Raw genomic sequence first — 17,114 nt, 5'->3', positions numbered from 1 at the left:
GTGTCTGTGTGTGTGTGTGTGTGTGTGTGTGTGTGTGTGTGTGTGTGTGTGTGTGTGTGTGTGTCTGTATGACCACAGCAGAGCATCAAGTGACAAAACACTGGAACGCTTGTGCCGTGGGAGGGAGAAAAAGAGCGGGAGGGGTGAGAGAGAACCAGAGAGATGAGAAAAGTGCAGCACTGATAGATCTGATGGCAGATGAAGATGAAGCCAGCAGGTGCATGAGAGAATATTCCTCTCTCGTTTTGGGAAGAAAAGATCTGAGTGTGTAGAGAAAGAAAAGAGGACAGTGGAGTGGAGGAGAGAAGCAGGAGGACATGCACGCCTCCTAACTCAAGTGTTTCTTCATGACTTTCTGCCCATCATGAGCTCACTGATGCTTTGATTCAGTCAGAACTCACTGTTCGTTCACTAGAGAGACTCTCGGAGCGTTTGGGGCCGTTTCTCGTCTTCTGATCTGGAATATACGTGCACAAGTGGAAGAATGAAAAAACAGGTGGAACGTAGGATATGAATCTGAGATGGACAATGTGTGTGTGTGAGGTCGAGATGGCAGAGCTCTGGATCCCCATCACGAGCTGCACAAGTGCTCATCAAATGCTCCAGTTTGGATAACGCACCACAACGCCACAGCACACTTGCCCTGTCTTATTTTTGAAAATGCGAAACTGCAAAATGTTTCTTGTCTCTTCATATTCAGTTATGAAAACATTTGAGAAATATCTGTTAGTACTTAAATATATTTTATATAATTACTAATTAATATCAAATTAATAATTTATATTGTAAAAGTTGTCAAATATTAAATATTTACACACACACACACACACACACACACACACATACTTTCAGAGGGCAAGGACCCCTTACAAAACGCAAGGTAAGCAACATCCCTCTGAACTTTACCACTGTTTTCAAATGTGTTGCTATTTAATATTATACTTTCCGCTGCTAGAATCTTAGTTATATGCACAGTTATTACATATTACATCATTGCTGTCAATGCAAATTAAGACAACGCTCTAAAAATAAATAGAGAAAGTTTGTAAAGGGTTAATCGTAATGCCTGCGCAGCAGCTGGGGCCCGTGAGTTTATTATTGCATCAAATGCGGCGGGTCTAACCATAAGTATGAAACTAAAAATAGTAAATATAGTAAATAATAAACATAGGGACTCATAGGGATATTTTTATTTGATCATTTTATAATTATTAAGATTTTAGTTTTTTTATTAAATAAAAAGATAATACATTAAATCATATACAATATTTATATTAAATAAAATACAAAATAAATGTAATTAAGAGTAATTTTAACTCCCAATGCATAAATGTTTTAATGTGTGCTGGGAATAATCAGTCACTGCACTTCATAAGAACATCGTTAACTGACCTGATATTGAGCAGAAAGTTATGCATACTAAGTATGCTTTTCAGAGCGTGCTGTAAGTAAAAATAAGCCGTACTGCCTTTCTGTAGTGCAAGAATGAACCCAATGAAGTTTTCACACGTGTGTCTTTATCTCCGACGAGTCCCACTTTTATCATCTCCCTGACATTTAGAGATGCCAAAAGTGAAGTCCATCATAACATAACGCACAAACACACACTAAACAAGCACATAATACACAGACTCCAGACAAACCAAAATGCTAAAACTTTCTGCATTTACTTATGAATCATTTTCCCAAACGAGGACGTCCCCAAGTGTCTCCAAAGGGAAGTTTTGTCCGATTTTGCTCACTTCTGAGGACAATTTTGTCTCCCGCACTCACACACGCTTCTGTTCAGGAACTACTTCAGCAGAAACACTGTGCAGATGAAAGTGTGTGTGTGTGTGTGTGTGTGTGTGTGTGTGTTTGAGTGCGTGACAGTCATGTTCATCTTGCTGAAGAGGTCAGAGCTCCCCTGACCCCTGGTGGCGCTGGACTGCTCAAACTCATCAGCTATTTTATAGTGATCTACAAAGGTTTAAATGCTAAAGAGTCATCACTGTCAGACCAACAAAACAATGTTAACAAATACAGAACACATTCAATCCACATGCATATGAATTATTCAAGCAGACGTGTAGAAATGCATCACTGATCACTTTCACATGGACACAAGCAATCCGACCACAGGCTTTACTTTATCTAATGCTCTTAAAGCAGATTTTTTTTATTTGTATTTATTTATTTTTTGTGCAAATATCTAGTACATGCATGTATCTGTCCATTAATTGGTATTAGTTTGTTTTTTGTCTGTGCATAATTACAAAAATGCTAATAATACAATAATAAAATAGTAGAGTGGCACTTTTGATAATATTTTTATAATACTATAGTATATAAGATGTATATAAAATGCATATAAGTGACATTTCCAATAATAATTGTATGCAATAACTATGTATTCTGTATAAAATCAGATAAAAAAAGTTTAAGTTCTAATATGAATATGCATGAAAACGCTTTTTAACAATATAGGCTGGAATATTAAGTTTGAATTTCTGAGCATAATTTAATTGAGCTCTATGACATTTGAATGTACATTATCTAATGATCTGTCAAGCATTGCATAATGCAATGTTTTTTTTAATGCAATCAGTAAAACATAAAGTCTTACCAATATTGCTGAACTTCTTGGCACAGAAACTGCAGAAAACAGCAGGTAATGTGACAAAAAGATCAGCGTTAAATACTGCAGAAAACTAGGCCGCAAGCAGCGCGCATGGAGTCATTAATCATCATATGCTTCATATCATAGAACAGCTCTGTTAAGATGTCAAAGGATGTTACAAGAACACTGTCACATTTAAATGAAGTCAAATGCTGAAGTTCTGGTGAGTTCACTGTCAAACCAAATCAACATATGCAAGGTCAACGTTTGCTTTAGGAAAATGTCTGTAATTCTGATCTGACAGTAATTCATCTCATCTACAGTTTCTGAACAGAATCTCACCTGCCGTCTCGAAGGTTCTGCAGAGTCAGATGATGATAAAAAAGCAATTCAATACTGCAAATTATTAAATAATTAATTGCGCACACAGTAACCTGATTAAGAGCCGGCAGAGAGCATTTGAGAGTGACAAACCGTCGGTTTTATCTGTCGTGACTAGAAACACTGTCAACATTACAGCATTACACTACAATGTTTTTTTCGATCATATTAAATATTTTTTATGGACTTGACATAACTGTAAAATATTATTTTTCATAGTTGTGAATAAAACTAGACAATACTAGTTTTAGTACAATACTAGCAAAAAAGTCTTTCTATTCTTCAAAATGTAATGTTTAATTCAAGGTGTTACTTTCCATTTCTTTTTAATTATTTGTGAAATTTACTATAAATTTCTGAAGGAAAACGGTTTCTAATCTATTTGTCAGTGTACATTAATGTCAGATAATGTAAGTAATCGTACACTGTAAAAATGATTTTGCTGCTGGTTTAATTATTTAATTTAACTTAAATATGTACGTTTGCTATGAAGTTTACTTTTTTTGTAGCATTAAATTTAATTCCCAGCATGCTTTGCATAGGGCTGCATCAGAAAAGTAAATGTTGTAATTTTGTGTTATTTTTAATGTTTTTGGGGGAAAGACTTGTTTCTGTTACACTGACAAAATGGTAACCTAAACCTAAGTTAAGTGGTTTTATTCAAGTCAAAAATATTATTTAATATTGTTGAATCGACCTAAATGTATTAATTTATACAAACAAAACTGACTTTTAAGGGTTAAATCAGGTATAAATTGTTCTTTCAGGTAACAATTACCCCTTTTACAGTATATGTATGACATGTAAAAGAGTTATTTTAAACATACATCAACAATCAAGTGTACATAATTGTAAGTATTAGTTTGACAAATGTTAGGTAGACTTTACCTATAGTTTCTTTAGCTGTTAAATTTAGGTAGTCCTTTCTCGACACATGGGATGAATTCTACCCAAACAAATTGAATACAAGTGGTAAATTCTATAGGTTTCTATTTTAGTGAGGTTCAAGGTTTGTTTTGACAGTGTAATATTGAGCATTACTTCATTGAATACTACAAAATGCTAATAGCAAACTTAACTTTCTGCTTCAGGTCATGCAGCAACAGTTCATTTGAGTTTGAGTTCAAATTTATAACTTTCCCATAAAACACCGCCTCTGTCATTCCCATGACCCACATTCTGTTCCGCTTGGGTTCACAGACAGACATCATGACATTCTCCGGTCAAATCTGCTGCTACAACCTAGAACTCACCGTTCCCTTACAAGTCAACTACCTCCTGAGGGTGCACCATAGCCCAAAAATCAGCAACACACCACCATACGGCACAACTTACATCCAATTTTGAACTTTCTGCCAAAAGAACGCCTCTTGTTCATGCATAGAGCTATTTCTACCCGAGTTGACCTTTAAATCACTTTGGTGTAATTTTATGCATTTTTTACTTAAATTACATTTTACAGTTATCACATGCAAAACATTACAAGCTTCCTAATTTTTTTTTTTTTGCATTATATTGCATCGAAAGTATGCTTTTATTCTGTGTAATTTATTTATTTGCATTTTAGCTTTGTTTATTGCAGGATTTTGTTCTAAGGCATTCACAGGCTTTCTCTTTCTATCTCTGTTATCTGAGACAACTGTGGTAAAAGGCCTGACGATGATGGCGCTGAAATGATGCGAGACACCGAGAGCTCAGATACAGGCAATACTGCAGTGTTTCTGTGTGTGTATGAATGCATGAGTGAGTGAGTGTTTGTACAGATCAGGTATCATGTTGTTCAGCCACTAATTGTAACCCTTCTGCCTTCTTCCTGCAGACAGCATAGAGACGCTTCAGCCACTGTAATTATGTAATGATGTTATCAAGTATCAAATCAAACAAACAGACCCTGTATAAATAAATGTAAGCTCTTTAATCTTTTATCTTGAAAACAGAATAGCAACACCCAGGGAAACTTTTGCACAAGTAAACATCCCTGACAGTTTGTTCAGAATATATAACCATATATTATATAATAGGAAATTATATCGAATCTTATGTGATTTTAAAACTGCACACCTAACTTAACTTAATTAAAAATTATTTTCAGTAATTGAAATAAAGCTGACATAAAATAAAATATAAATATTAGATTAAACATTTTACTTAAAAACTGGAAGTCTGAAAATCATACCTTGCAACTAACTGAAATAAAAAAAAGTTTATGCTGAAATAAAAAAATTACTAAAACGGAAATGAACATTTTAAATATTAAAAAATTGACTAAATAAATAAATAATATAATAATAAAATGACAAGCACACAAAATAATTACTAAACAAATGAAAACTGAAAATATAAAAACAAAAAATATGAAATACTATAAATAATACCAAAATAACACTGAAGAAAACAACACTAACAGTTTCTTAAGAAAAATATATTTAAAATATATATTCAGTCTTGTGACATTTTAAAACAACCCACAGGCAAACCTGGTGAGCGAAATGTAATACTGAATATTAAATTGGCATATGTATTGTGTTCTTGAGTTTTAATTAGTTGTGATATTGTTAATTAAATATAATATAAATATAAATTGTGATATTGTTTATCTAAGAAAACAAATAATGAAAATGACAAAGGTAAATAAAGTTACTATAACTTAAAGTAAAATGTAGACTTTAGGTTGCAGGACTTTTTGGGAAAGAGATCTATCAAGATCTTTCAGTAATCTGTCATGCTAATTTTAAATGTTATAAATAATATAATAATATACTAAAATAAATCTGGTGTTCTCCAGAAGAACAGGTATTAATCTGAAGAATAAGTGAAGAAAAGCCAGCGGTAGTTTAAGTGTGACAGTAATGACGTCGCTGTATGGTACGCAGAAGCAGGCCAGACAAATAAAGCACAAAACCTCTCTGAGCGCGGACTGCATATATTTAGATTTCAGGCCATGGGGTTTCCTCCCTTCTTGGTCTTTGTCATACATCAAGTTCTGTCTCTCTTCCCTATTTTTGCTTCATAACCTTCATTATTCCACGTCTTATGTTAATTTTCTGTCTATCCCCAGCCAACTCATTGCCCTCCCCCTCTTCAACCCACTTAGCATCTCTAGAGGATTGTGGGATGGCACCCATGGCCAATGCCTCATGCAGACACAGGTCTCCTGAGTGTCTGAATGATGTGTTTAAAACTCAAGCGTGTGTGCGCAAACACTCTCAAACACACACGGGGCACATGCACAAACTCCCAAAACGTTAACACCCCTTTTATGTCATTTTTACTTTGGTGCAAATGTTTCGGAGGGTAGGAGTTGGGTCTCCTGAGGGACATCTGCGGTTGTGTGTGTGTGATTTGATAGCCAGAACATCTCTGTTGTGTTAAGCAGCTTTAAAACAGAGCTCTGATCAATAATGTACAAGCCGAGAACAAAAACGCATACATGAGAAACCTGAAATTAAACCTTTGTCCTGCCTTAACCTGTACACGCTAATATCATACAAAGTCTTGTGCAACGCCAAGCTAATGTCAGACAGAGAATCTGATTGTTTCCTTAAAATGAGCCAACAGCTTAAAAACAAAACAGCCTCTTTTACTCTTCATGATCAGTTTTGGTCTGAAGGTAAAACACGCACCATCTGAAACCAGGTGAAACTAAAGTAAGTAAATGAATGAACTCCATATGGCACATTTTAGCTCTAACCCCTAGTGAGCTGCCTACACAGAAAGCATTTTTCAGAAAGCACTACACAGAAAAAATCAATATGGCAGCAAATGTAAGAGAAGTTATGGTTATAAATACTTATATATTATACAATGCAAAAAAAAAAAGCAGAACATCCAGAATAGCCTATCAACCCCTAGCAACATCCTAGAAAATACCCAAAGAACCTAGTAGTGCAATTGCAAACATACAGAGCACCCTAGCAACCACCTAGAAACACCCCAACAAACATTCTGAACACTGTAGCAACCACCTAGCAACATCCTAGAAAACATCCAGAAAGCCTAGCAACCACCTAGCAACACCCTAACAAAAATTCAGAACACCGCAGCAACATCCTAGAAAACAACCAGAAAGCCTATCAACCACCTTGCACCACCCTAGCAACCAGCTAGCAACACCCTAACAAACATTCAGAACACTGCAGCAACATCCTAGAAAACACACAGAAAGCCTAGCAACCACTTAGTAACACGCTAACAAACATTCAGGACACTGTAACAACATCCTAGAAAACACCCACAAAGCCTAGAAACCACCTAGAAACTCCCTAACATTTAGCAACCACCTAGGCAACACACTAACAAACATTCAGAACACTGCAGCAACATCCTAGAAAACAACCAGAAAGCCTAGCAACCGCCTTGCAACACCCTAACAACTAGCAACCACCTAGCAACCACCTAGCAACACCCTAACAAACATTCAGAACACTGCAGCAACATCCTAGAAAACACCCAGAAAGCCTAGCAACCGCCTTGCAACACCCTAACAAACATTCAGAACACTGCAGCAACATCCTAGAAAACACCCAGAAAGCCTAGCAACCGCCTTGCAACACCCTAACAACTAGCAACCACCTAGCAACCACCTTCCAACACCCTAACAAACATTCAGAACACTGCAGCAACATCCTAGAAAACACCCAGAAAGTAGGCCTTTCACGATAAAAACTTTTTGTTGTGCGATATATTGGCCCAGAAATAATTGCGATATTATTGTCATTTTAAAGACCATTTTATGCCACAAAATATATAATCATAATGTAACAGCATAATAATGCAAGAAGGCCTACACACTTCCAAATGACAACAAACTTTTAATTTTTAAGAATATTTAGATCATGGAAATACCTTAAAAAACCTGAATAAATAGTAAATAAACATTTTCTAACAAAAAGTGCAAAGTGACAAGTAGAAAAAAAGAAAAATGTACAAAGAACTTTTATGGAGATTTTTCCATCTACAGATTTTTCCCTGACCTTCTTTTCTCTGTAAATTAAGGGTGCACACTATTGCTGAAAAACACAATCCCTGCTTAGCAGTCAGATGTCCGTATGCACAAAGGCACAGATCAATAAACAAGGCCATGTCTGCAGATGAAACTTTTGTAGAAGCTTTTTTAAAATTTGAACTAGCACCTCATGACTACACCACGTTATGTACGAGAAGTTGCAAAAGACACAAACACAAGTGGAATGTACAAAACATGGTGACATTATTTTTTAAGTAAATATAATGGGCGATATATTGCGTCACCAAAAATTATTGAGATCATGTACATATATTGCGCGATAAGTCGATATATTGATTATTGCGACAGGCCTACCAGAAAGCCTAGCAACCACTTAGCAACACTCTAACAAACATTCAGAACACTGTAACAACATCCTAGAAACATCCTAGAAAACACCCACAAAGCCTAGAAACCACCTAGAAACACCCTAACATCTAGCAACCACCTAGGCAACACACTAACAAACATTCAGAACACTGCAGCATTGCAGCAACATCCTAGAAAACACCCAGTAGGCCTAGCAACCACTTACAGTAGCAAAACCCTAACAAACATTCAGAACATTACAGCAACCACCTAGCAACACCCTAACAAACATGCAGAACACTGTAACAACATCTTAGAAAACACTAGCAACCACCTAGCAACACCCTAACAAACATTTGGAACACAGTAACAATATCCCAGAAAATACCCTGAAAGCCTAGCAACCACCTAGCGACACCCTAACAAACATTCAGAACACTGTAGCAAACCCCTGGCAACATCCTAGAAAACACCCAGAAAGCCTAGCAGCCACATAGCAACACCCTGGAAAACACCCAGAAAGCCTAGCAATGTCCCAACAAACACTCAGAACCCCCTAGCAACGCTCTAGTAAACATTGACAACACACTAGCAAACACATAAAATGCCCTTATCAACACCTGGCAGCGCCCTAGTAAAAACTCTGAACACCCTAGCAACACTCTACCAAAGATTCAAGACACCCTAGTAACCACCAATGCCCTAGAAAACGTTTAGAACATGGTAGCAAACACCTGGCAACATCCTAGGAAACACCCAGAAAGCCTAGCAACCACCTAGCAACACCCTAACAAACATTCAGAACCATCTAGCAAACACCTAGTAATGCCCTAGCAAACACTCAGAAACCCCTTAGCAAACACGGTGACCGTGATTTCACAGAGTACAACATGTTCCTGGATCAACATCCTTGTTGATCCTGGAACAACATTCCAATTAACCAATCAGAATTGAGGGATAACTTTTCAGGAAATATCTGTTTTAGGCTTACGATCAGGGTTAGGTGCTTCTACACCCTTGTAAATGAGCTATCATTTCACACTGATTTTAGGAATACATTATGGGTAGGGTTAGGTTTAGGGGTAGGGATTGGGTTTAGTCTATAATTTTGGACAGTAATGTTGCAACAGGATCAACAAAAGATGTTGATCCAGGAACATGTCTTACTTGGCAAAATCACGGCGACCTAGCAAACACCTAGCAAAACCCTAGTAAAAACTCAGAACGCCCTAGTAATGCCCTACCAAAGATTTAGGACACCCTAGCAACCACCCGGCAATTCCCTAGAAACCACCTATCAATGCTCTAACAAAGACTTTTAACACCTTTTTTATAATGATAACTGCAGCAAATTGCTTGAAAGAATATCTGCTGAAACTATTACTTTGATATAAGAATGTTTATATATGCAGCATCTCTCTCAAATGGCACCATTCTTATTTTTAGCTTTATGAACTGATACAAACATGCAGCACTAATGATCTGTTTCTTTTTCTCAAGGGTCTGAGGAAACCGAAGGGCTTCTACTTTGGATTGGACTTGTCCCAACAACACTACAACTGAACCACCCACCACCCTGGACTCGTACTACTACTAAACCGCTCCAAAAGAGAGGGAACACCAGATCGCAAAGATAGGAAGGCCAAGGAGTGCTAAAGAGAATGAGCGTGGGTCGGATCGGTCGCTACAGCATCGTGTCGACGGAGGAGGATGGTCTGCGCTTGACAACCATGCACGGTGGAGGGATGAATGGATACGGCAACGGCAAGATCCATACTCGGCGGAAATGTCGCAACCGCTTCGTGAAGAAAAATGGACAGTGCAATGTGCAGTTCACCAACATGGACGAGAAGTCCCAGCGCTACCTGGCGGACATTTTCACCACTTGCGTGGACATCCGCTGGCGCTACATGCTGATCGTTTTCACACTAGTCTTCGTGATTTCTTGGTTAGCGTTCGGCTTGGCGTTTTGGGTCATCGCGCTTCTTCACGGTGACTTGGACAACCCGGCGGGGGACGATAACTTCACGCCCTGCGTTCTACAAGTGAACGGCTTCATTGCAGCGTTCCTGTTCTCCATCGAGACGCAAACGACCATCGGTTACGGTTTCCGCTGCGTGACGGAAGAGTGTCCTCTCGCGGTTTTTCTCGTGGTCTTCCAGTCCATTGTGGGCAGCATCATCGACTGCTTCATGATTGGGGCAATCATGGCCAAAATGGCACGCCCCAAGAAGCGAGCGCAAACTCTACTGTTCTCGCATAACGCCGTCATTGCCATGCGAGACGGGAAACTATGCTTGATGTGGCGGGTGGGGAACTTGCGAAAGAGCCACATCGTTGAGGCACATGTCCGAGCGCAGCTCATCAAGCCGCGGGTTACGACAGAAGGCGAGTACATCCCCCTCGACCAGCTGGACATTAACGTCGGTTTCGACAAAGGACTCGACCGCATCTTCCTCGTCTCGCCAATCACCATCCTGCATCAAATCGACCAAGAGAGCCCTTTGTTCGGCATCAGCAAGCAGGACCTAGAAACTGCGGATTTTGAGATCGTGGTCATCTTGGAGGGAATGGTGGAGGCCACGGCCATGACGGCGCAGGCGCGAAGCTCCTACTTGGCTAGCGAGATCCTCTGGGGGCATCGATTCGAGCCGGTGCTGTTCGAGGAAAAGAACCAATACAAGGTTGACTACTCACACTTCCACAAGTCGTACGAGGTGCCGTCCACACCATGCTGCAGTGCCAAGGACATGATGGAAAACAAGTACCTGGTGGTGCCCAGCGCCAACTCCTTCTGCTACGAGAATGAGCTGGCGATCCTGAGCCACGAAGAGGAGGAGGACAACAGTCCGGAAAGGATAAAGCCAGAACGAGCAATGAGCCTCAGCCCAGAGAGAACCCCTCGACATGATTTCGAACGACTGCAGAACCCTCACTGCACAGAGCAAAGGTCATACCGCAGGGAGTCGGAGATATGAACCTTTACTACGACCTTTTTGATACTCGAATTTTGTGACGCGTTCCTGGAGATACTGGAGCTTCTACAATGCAGAACAATGCAAAGTGCCATACAGAGAGAGTGAGCGCATGAATCAGCGAAAAAAAACAAACGGGTGAATGTGTGAAAGCTGGAAAGACGCTTAGCGGAAGATTCGAAAAAAGAGAAGGGCAGTAGGAATCTTTTTATCCTGCATGGAAAACTTGAATCTTTTCCTCATTTTGTTTCATGAAAATAGTTTAGCTGTTAAACTCTTCATTCTTAAAGAGATAGTTCACCCAAAATTGAGCATTCTGTCATCACTTACTCGCCCTTGTGTCATTCCGAAACGGTATGACTTTCTTTCTTCTGTGGAACAAAAAGGAAAGATTTCGAAAAATAATATATTTGTAAAAGTACGTATTGTAATAGTAAAGAATCAATTATCAATTTATAAAAAAAGAATAAACTTACATAATATATATAATATAGAACTATTTTATTATATTTTGTTTATAAATGTAAAACAATTCTTATTTTACATATATTTAAAATTTGCATTCCACATAAATAAATAAAAGCACACACATTTGAAACAACATGAGGGCATGAAAACAATGACAAAACTGACCAAAAAAAAAATTTTTTGGTGCACTATTCCTTTAATGTGTAAATATTTATGCATAGATACATGGCTTTGTGTGCGGTATTAATTTCTAGTGAGAGAAAAGCAAAGACAATGTTACCTATACAAAGAACGAAATGAATATTTTTATTTTTGCATTCAATCCGAGCACAAATGACAAGCAATGTCACACTATCCCTGGAGATCTACACACACATTGATCAGTGAGACATGATAAATTCCCCTTTACAACTGCACTACCTAGACAGACCAAGTGAACAACGTGAGCACCTGAGTGTGAATGTGTGTGTGTGTGTGTGTTTGTACAGCTGAGCACAATGCCTCATGTGAGACGCACAAGGAGATGGTTAAATGGCAAACGCTCCTAAAATTATGACAACATGCTCTTGCATATATATTATATAGATATATTTATAGCATATATATATATTTAGGTAGATAGATATATAATGTAGACATTATCGGTTTGCACCACGTAACCTAATATAGCAGCAGATCTTCAGAGAACTCAACGGGGAAAATCATGTTATTTAGATACTTCATCTATTTTCCCTGAGGCTCTGACAGAAATGCCTGATAGAAAACTCTGTGTGAATCCAGAAACTTCCCTTCAAATGTCATATTTTAAAACATTTACCTCTGTCTTAATGTATTTCAAATTTCTGCTGAACTTTTCCTAAACAGAATGGGATTCAAGAATGCCAACATTTTTGCATTTATATATACATACAACAAGAAAATTACACGCCTAACTAACTTGAAATGTGAAGAATGAGAATGATAGTGTAAAATATTCACTGATCTATGCACACTGTCTGCCTGAGTGTTTAGTACAATCTGCATTTCATTCTCTCTTTTCTATTATTGCGACAAAAACCTCACTTGAAGCATTTTAGCAATTCATATAAGGAATGCTTCAGGTTAAATGAAGCTGTCAATGATTACAGAAAATGATTTAATCGGTATTTCATGTAAAAACAAACAAAAATCATGTTTACAGTAATGCACTAAAAAAAGTAGGCTATATGGGGCAAGGCATTAAAATACAGTGTCTTTGTTTCAAAACCTAATGAGCTGTCTACATAGGGAGACTTTGAGTTGCTCTCTGTGTAAAAAAATAATAATAATAAAAGTTTTAATTCAAAGAAAATTGATTTCGGCCAAATTCTAAAGCACCATCTTTGTGGAGCTTCAATACTTCTGAGAATCGTTTGTTTTGAATCAGTGATTCGCATCGCATATGAAATGTTCGAAACAGTGAATCATTTTGCAAATTTGTTCAATTGATTCGATTTAGGGTTTTGGAAAGCTCCAAGTTCTGTGGGGAAAAAACTTCTCCCACAATGGCGGAAGAGGAAAATGTTGATACTACTGACATTTCAGTCAATAACAAAAACCATAATATCATTCAGTCTGATTAAAAAGACTACATTATCCAATATATGTATTATATTTTATGTTTATCACGTTGTTGGTATCACGTAAATTCACTGTGGGTCTTGTTTGACATGACCTCTATGTAGAGCCAAACTGATCACTTATGAGGTACAATTTGATTTAAAATGCTTAGAAAACAGACATCAGGGCTGCTTACTAGGTTTTGGGGGAGAGGCATTGCTTATGAAAGTATCACTAAACATTATATGTGCTGACATGAAACTATAGTGTGATAAAATCACTGTTACGTTGATGTGTACAGTTAAATCCAATTTCTTAGATCCTGTCATGACCATGTGAAGCCAGTAAACATGAACTTATCCACAGTCTCTGCAAGGAGTCCAGAAAGAGACTTTTACCTAGAGAAAACGCCACCTACAGGTGTTAGAGCGGTAGCGCACAAGCATTAACAGGGACAAATTTAGCATTTGGTGTGTCTGACAACATGCCACGGATGTTTGAAATGAGCTTTAGCTGTATTTATGCTGGAATATTCTATTAAGAAGAAAGGCAAAAGACAAAATTCACAGATAGAAATAATCACTCAAACAATGTGGCTCAGATTGAATGCTGCTGCATTTCACGAGAGACTAACTGTATGTGTGTGTGTGTGTGTGTGTGTGTGTGTGTGTGTGTGTGTTACACCATCTGTCTATGACTGTATGATAGCACGAAGGGCACATTCATGAAGCAATAATGAAAAGATCAAAGCAATATGTGATGTATCAACCACAATTTATCAGGACAAAAACATTTCGATTTTACTAGTTTGAAGTGAAGCAATGTATTCCTTAAGAAAGCACAGAGAATTATAACTTTTATGAGCTGTACGGTACAACTTTTTTTTTGTATAAAAAAAAAAGAAAAAGAAATGAAGACTAGGTCAGTCTCTGCTTCTGCTGTTTCACTATTATTCCCAAGCCTGATACACATTCACTTCTTATATGGATGGTTGATCGGAATTAGTGGTTGAAAAGATTGTTTAATATTCTATGTAAATATCAAAATTTGATTCATTCAAAATCATTCAATTTTGCATTCAAAATTTACAATCAAGCGGAACTGCAATGCAAATGATCTTGGATAGTAACTGTGAGCCACAAAAACAGAAACCTACTGGTCAGGTTTGTTCTTATGCTTATCGCATGATGCATGGAAGATGACGCATAAAGAAGCAAAATGGTAATGCTACTGTAAGCTTTGCACGGGATTGTCAACAAAAATGCCTCCAAGCAACCAAACTGTATAATGGATGAACACTGTAATACACTTTTTATACTTCAGTCTCTGCAGATGTTATCATTTAATGTCAGAGCTTTGACTCTATGATGCATTTTATTGGCTTGAAAGTGAATGTTTATCATAAACTGTGTAAAAGAGTTGGACGTCTTATGAATTGCAAATAATGATGGTGGAAACATTTTAAACTGAGGCTGCTTTTCTAACTTTCCTAACTTACTAACTAGTCTAGTCCATCTAACATCATGTAGTCAATATAAAATACTGCATCATACACAGGAATTATACAGGCCACGTAAAACCTGAAACTGAATATATGTGGGTCTCACAACACAAAATTAACAAAAAGAATGATTGGTTATGGAACAGCCACACATCTGAATGATATAGAAATGTTGTGGGGAGTTGAATTACTGTAGGTAGAAATGGGCAAAACTGTTGAAAACAGCCAATTTAGGAGACTGAAAGACAATGACAAGAAACGCCTACGAGACGTGATTTCTGCCAAAGAGAACGACACCTGCCACTGTGTTTTTATGTTCCATAGCAGAAAACTGCATCTTCATTTGTGTTCATATTCCTGGTTATTACAAATTAGATCACATACAGTATTGCTGACATGAAGATCAATGTAAATGTTCATGGGGTGTACTTACTTTTTCACATCAACGTCATCAGGGTTGTGCAATATTCATGCCTTTTGAATTCATTCTGTTGCTGACTCTGAGAGAGCAAACATGATGAAGAACTGCAGTTTGAATTCAAACTTTGAATGGAAGTAGAATTAAAGGGCTAGTTCACCCAAAAATGAAAATTGTCATCATTTCTGTCTCACCCACACATTGTTCCAAACCTGAATGAGTTTCTTTCTTCTATTGAACATAAAAAGATATTTTGAAAAATATGGGTTTCCAGACAGTTGACTTCCATAGTATTTTTATTCCATACTATGGAAGTCAATGGCTATCATCAATTTGGTTACCTACATTCAAAATATCTTTTTTTTTTTATTATTTTCAGCAGAAGAAAGAAACTCCTACAAGTTTGGAACCACTTGAGGGTGAGTGAATAATGACTCACCATTCAATTGAAAATGAAAATGAAAATCTTCATTTTTGGGGGCTAACTATCCTTTAAAGGGAGCTAAAATTCAAAGAAATTCATATTCTGTAACTTTTAACTACAAGGTAAACTGTAAATGTTGGCTTGATAAAGTGTTCTTTGAAAATTTTTAAAATGTTCAAAAAGCCTTTTAAAAGGGCGTTTGAATGTTTATAAGCCTGCAAAGAACCGCCCCCCTTAGTTACTGTTGCTACATCCGACAAGCCACTCACGCCACACATCATGTTCAAACGCAGTGAAAAATACATCGCAAAGAGGAAACTGACAACAAGAGCAGGTTACTTTTAGTGTGAAGCAATCTCATCTTTAAAATATGATCATTTTAAAGAAATTCAAACAATAGCCTACCATTTTGTGGCTCTTTAATGTGTTGTGACAGATCACTGTAGCGTCTCGTTCAAGCGGCATGTGAACCGATTATCTCTTCCACTTTGCTAGTTATAACACAAAATAAACATGAATGAACATCAGATGGTATCTTGTTTCAAGCGCAGAAAGAGGTTACCTTTTTTAAATTCAAGTCCACTGACGTTAATCTACTCTTCTGTCTGGTTTGTTTATCGGAAAAAGTGGTAGACTCAGCATTATTATTGATCAGATCACCTGCCAATCAAACTCCTGGCCAAGGGACAATTATCCACCACCTTATTTTTTTAGTATAAGAGATGGACGCAGCCATTTTAAACTTGAATGTGCGAGGCTTCCGGTGTCATTCGCTTCCACTTATTTTACCTCTACACAAACAGTCCATGGTTGTTGCTTGATGTCGCAAACTGGTATTTGTTATCATATTATTTAAAAAATGTTTTTTTGCGCAAATAGTATTATCGTCTAGGCTACTTACTTTGTTATTCTCTAGTTACTCACTGATCACGGCAAATGAACCGGAAGTCTCGCACTTTCACATAAAATAGCTTACTTCTGCGATGAAAAATGAGGTGGATACAGTTTAGTGTTGTAAATATTTTCGACTGTGGAATGATGCGTCGACTTGACTTCCAATGAAATCATCAAACATGCCGGAGCAGCGAGTCTACAGCACTAAACCAACCTAAACAAGGAAGCAGATACAGGTAACGGCGTCTAGCGGTCATCTGCATACATTTCTCTCCACCGCGTGGTTTGTCCTCCAGTAAGACACGAGTTCAACTCCATCTGTGGATTCTGTTTCCATGGAAACATGACACACGTGATAACAGAACATTCTCCTCACAACGTGGTTCCAGGTGTCCTGCATCGTCAAGGGAACCATAATTAAAGAAAACCAAAGGACGGAGAAGAAAGCAACAAAAGCTCGACAATAACAATTTTCCTGCTCAGTTCATATTTAAATTGCCCTGCAAACGAGTATCAGTTTGTATTTATTTATTTAACAGTTAAACATTTGAAAAAACGTTTA

General features: G+C 37.6%; 3 protein-coding genes across 3 annotated transcripts in view; 1 reads left to right on the top strand and 2 right to left on the bottom strand.

Annotated features, from left to right (window-relative positions):
- dnah3 (dynein axonemal heavy chain 3) overlaps positions 1-572 on the bottom strand; it is a 69,260-nt gene extending 68,688 nt beyond the window's left edge. The window contains exon 1 of the mRNA XM_016458685.1: positions 402-572. Within this exon, the coding sequence (XP_016314171.1) occupies positions 402-572 (171 nt within the window). The remainder of the gene's footprint in view (positions 1-401) is intronic.
- A 241-nt stretch (positions 573-813) lies between these two features.
- On the top strand, positions 814-11,463 carry kcnj12a (potassium inwardly rectifying channel subfamily J member 12a). The gene is made up of 2 exons (XM_016458727.1): positions 814-880; positions 9,795-11,463. The coding sequence occupies exon 2, from the start codon at positions 9,956-9,958 to the stop codon at positions 11,270-11,272; it is 1,317 nt and encodes a 438-aa protein (XP_016314213.1). The 5' UTR covers positions 814-880; positions 9,795-9,955; the 3' UTR covers positions 11,273-11,463.
- LOC107667116 (centrosome-associated protein CEP250-like) overlaps positions 6,703-17,114 on the bottom strand; it is a 67,825-nt gene continuing 57,413 nt past the window's right edge. Inside the window, exon 26 of the transcript XR_001631756.1 lies at positions 6,703-6,713. The gene's annotated coding sequence lies outside the window, so the exon portion shown is untranslated. The remainder of the gene's footprint in view (positions 6,714-17,114) is intronic.

This window comes from Sinocyclocheilus anshuiensis, unplaced genomic scaffold (genome assembly GCF_001515605.1).
Source record: "Sinocyclocheilus anshuiensis isolate Anshui unplaced genomic scaffold, SAMN03320099.WGS_v1.1 scaffold415, whole genome shotgun sequence".
NCBI classification, from domain to species: Eukaryota; Metazoa; Chordata; class Actinopteri; order Cypriniformes; family Cyprinidae; genus Sinocyclocheilus; species Sinocyclocheilus anshuiensis.
Note: the sequence above shows the minus strand (reverse complement) of the source record. Positions and strands in the feature narration are given on the sequence as shown.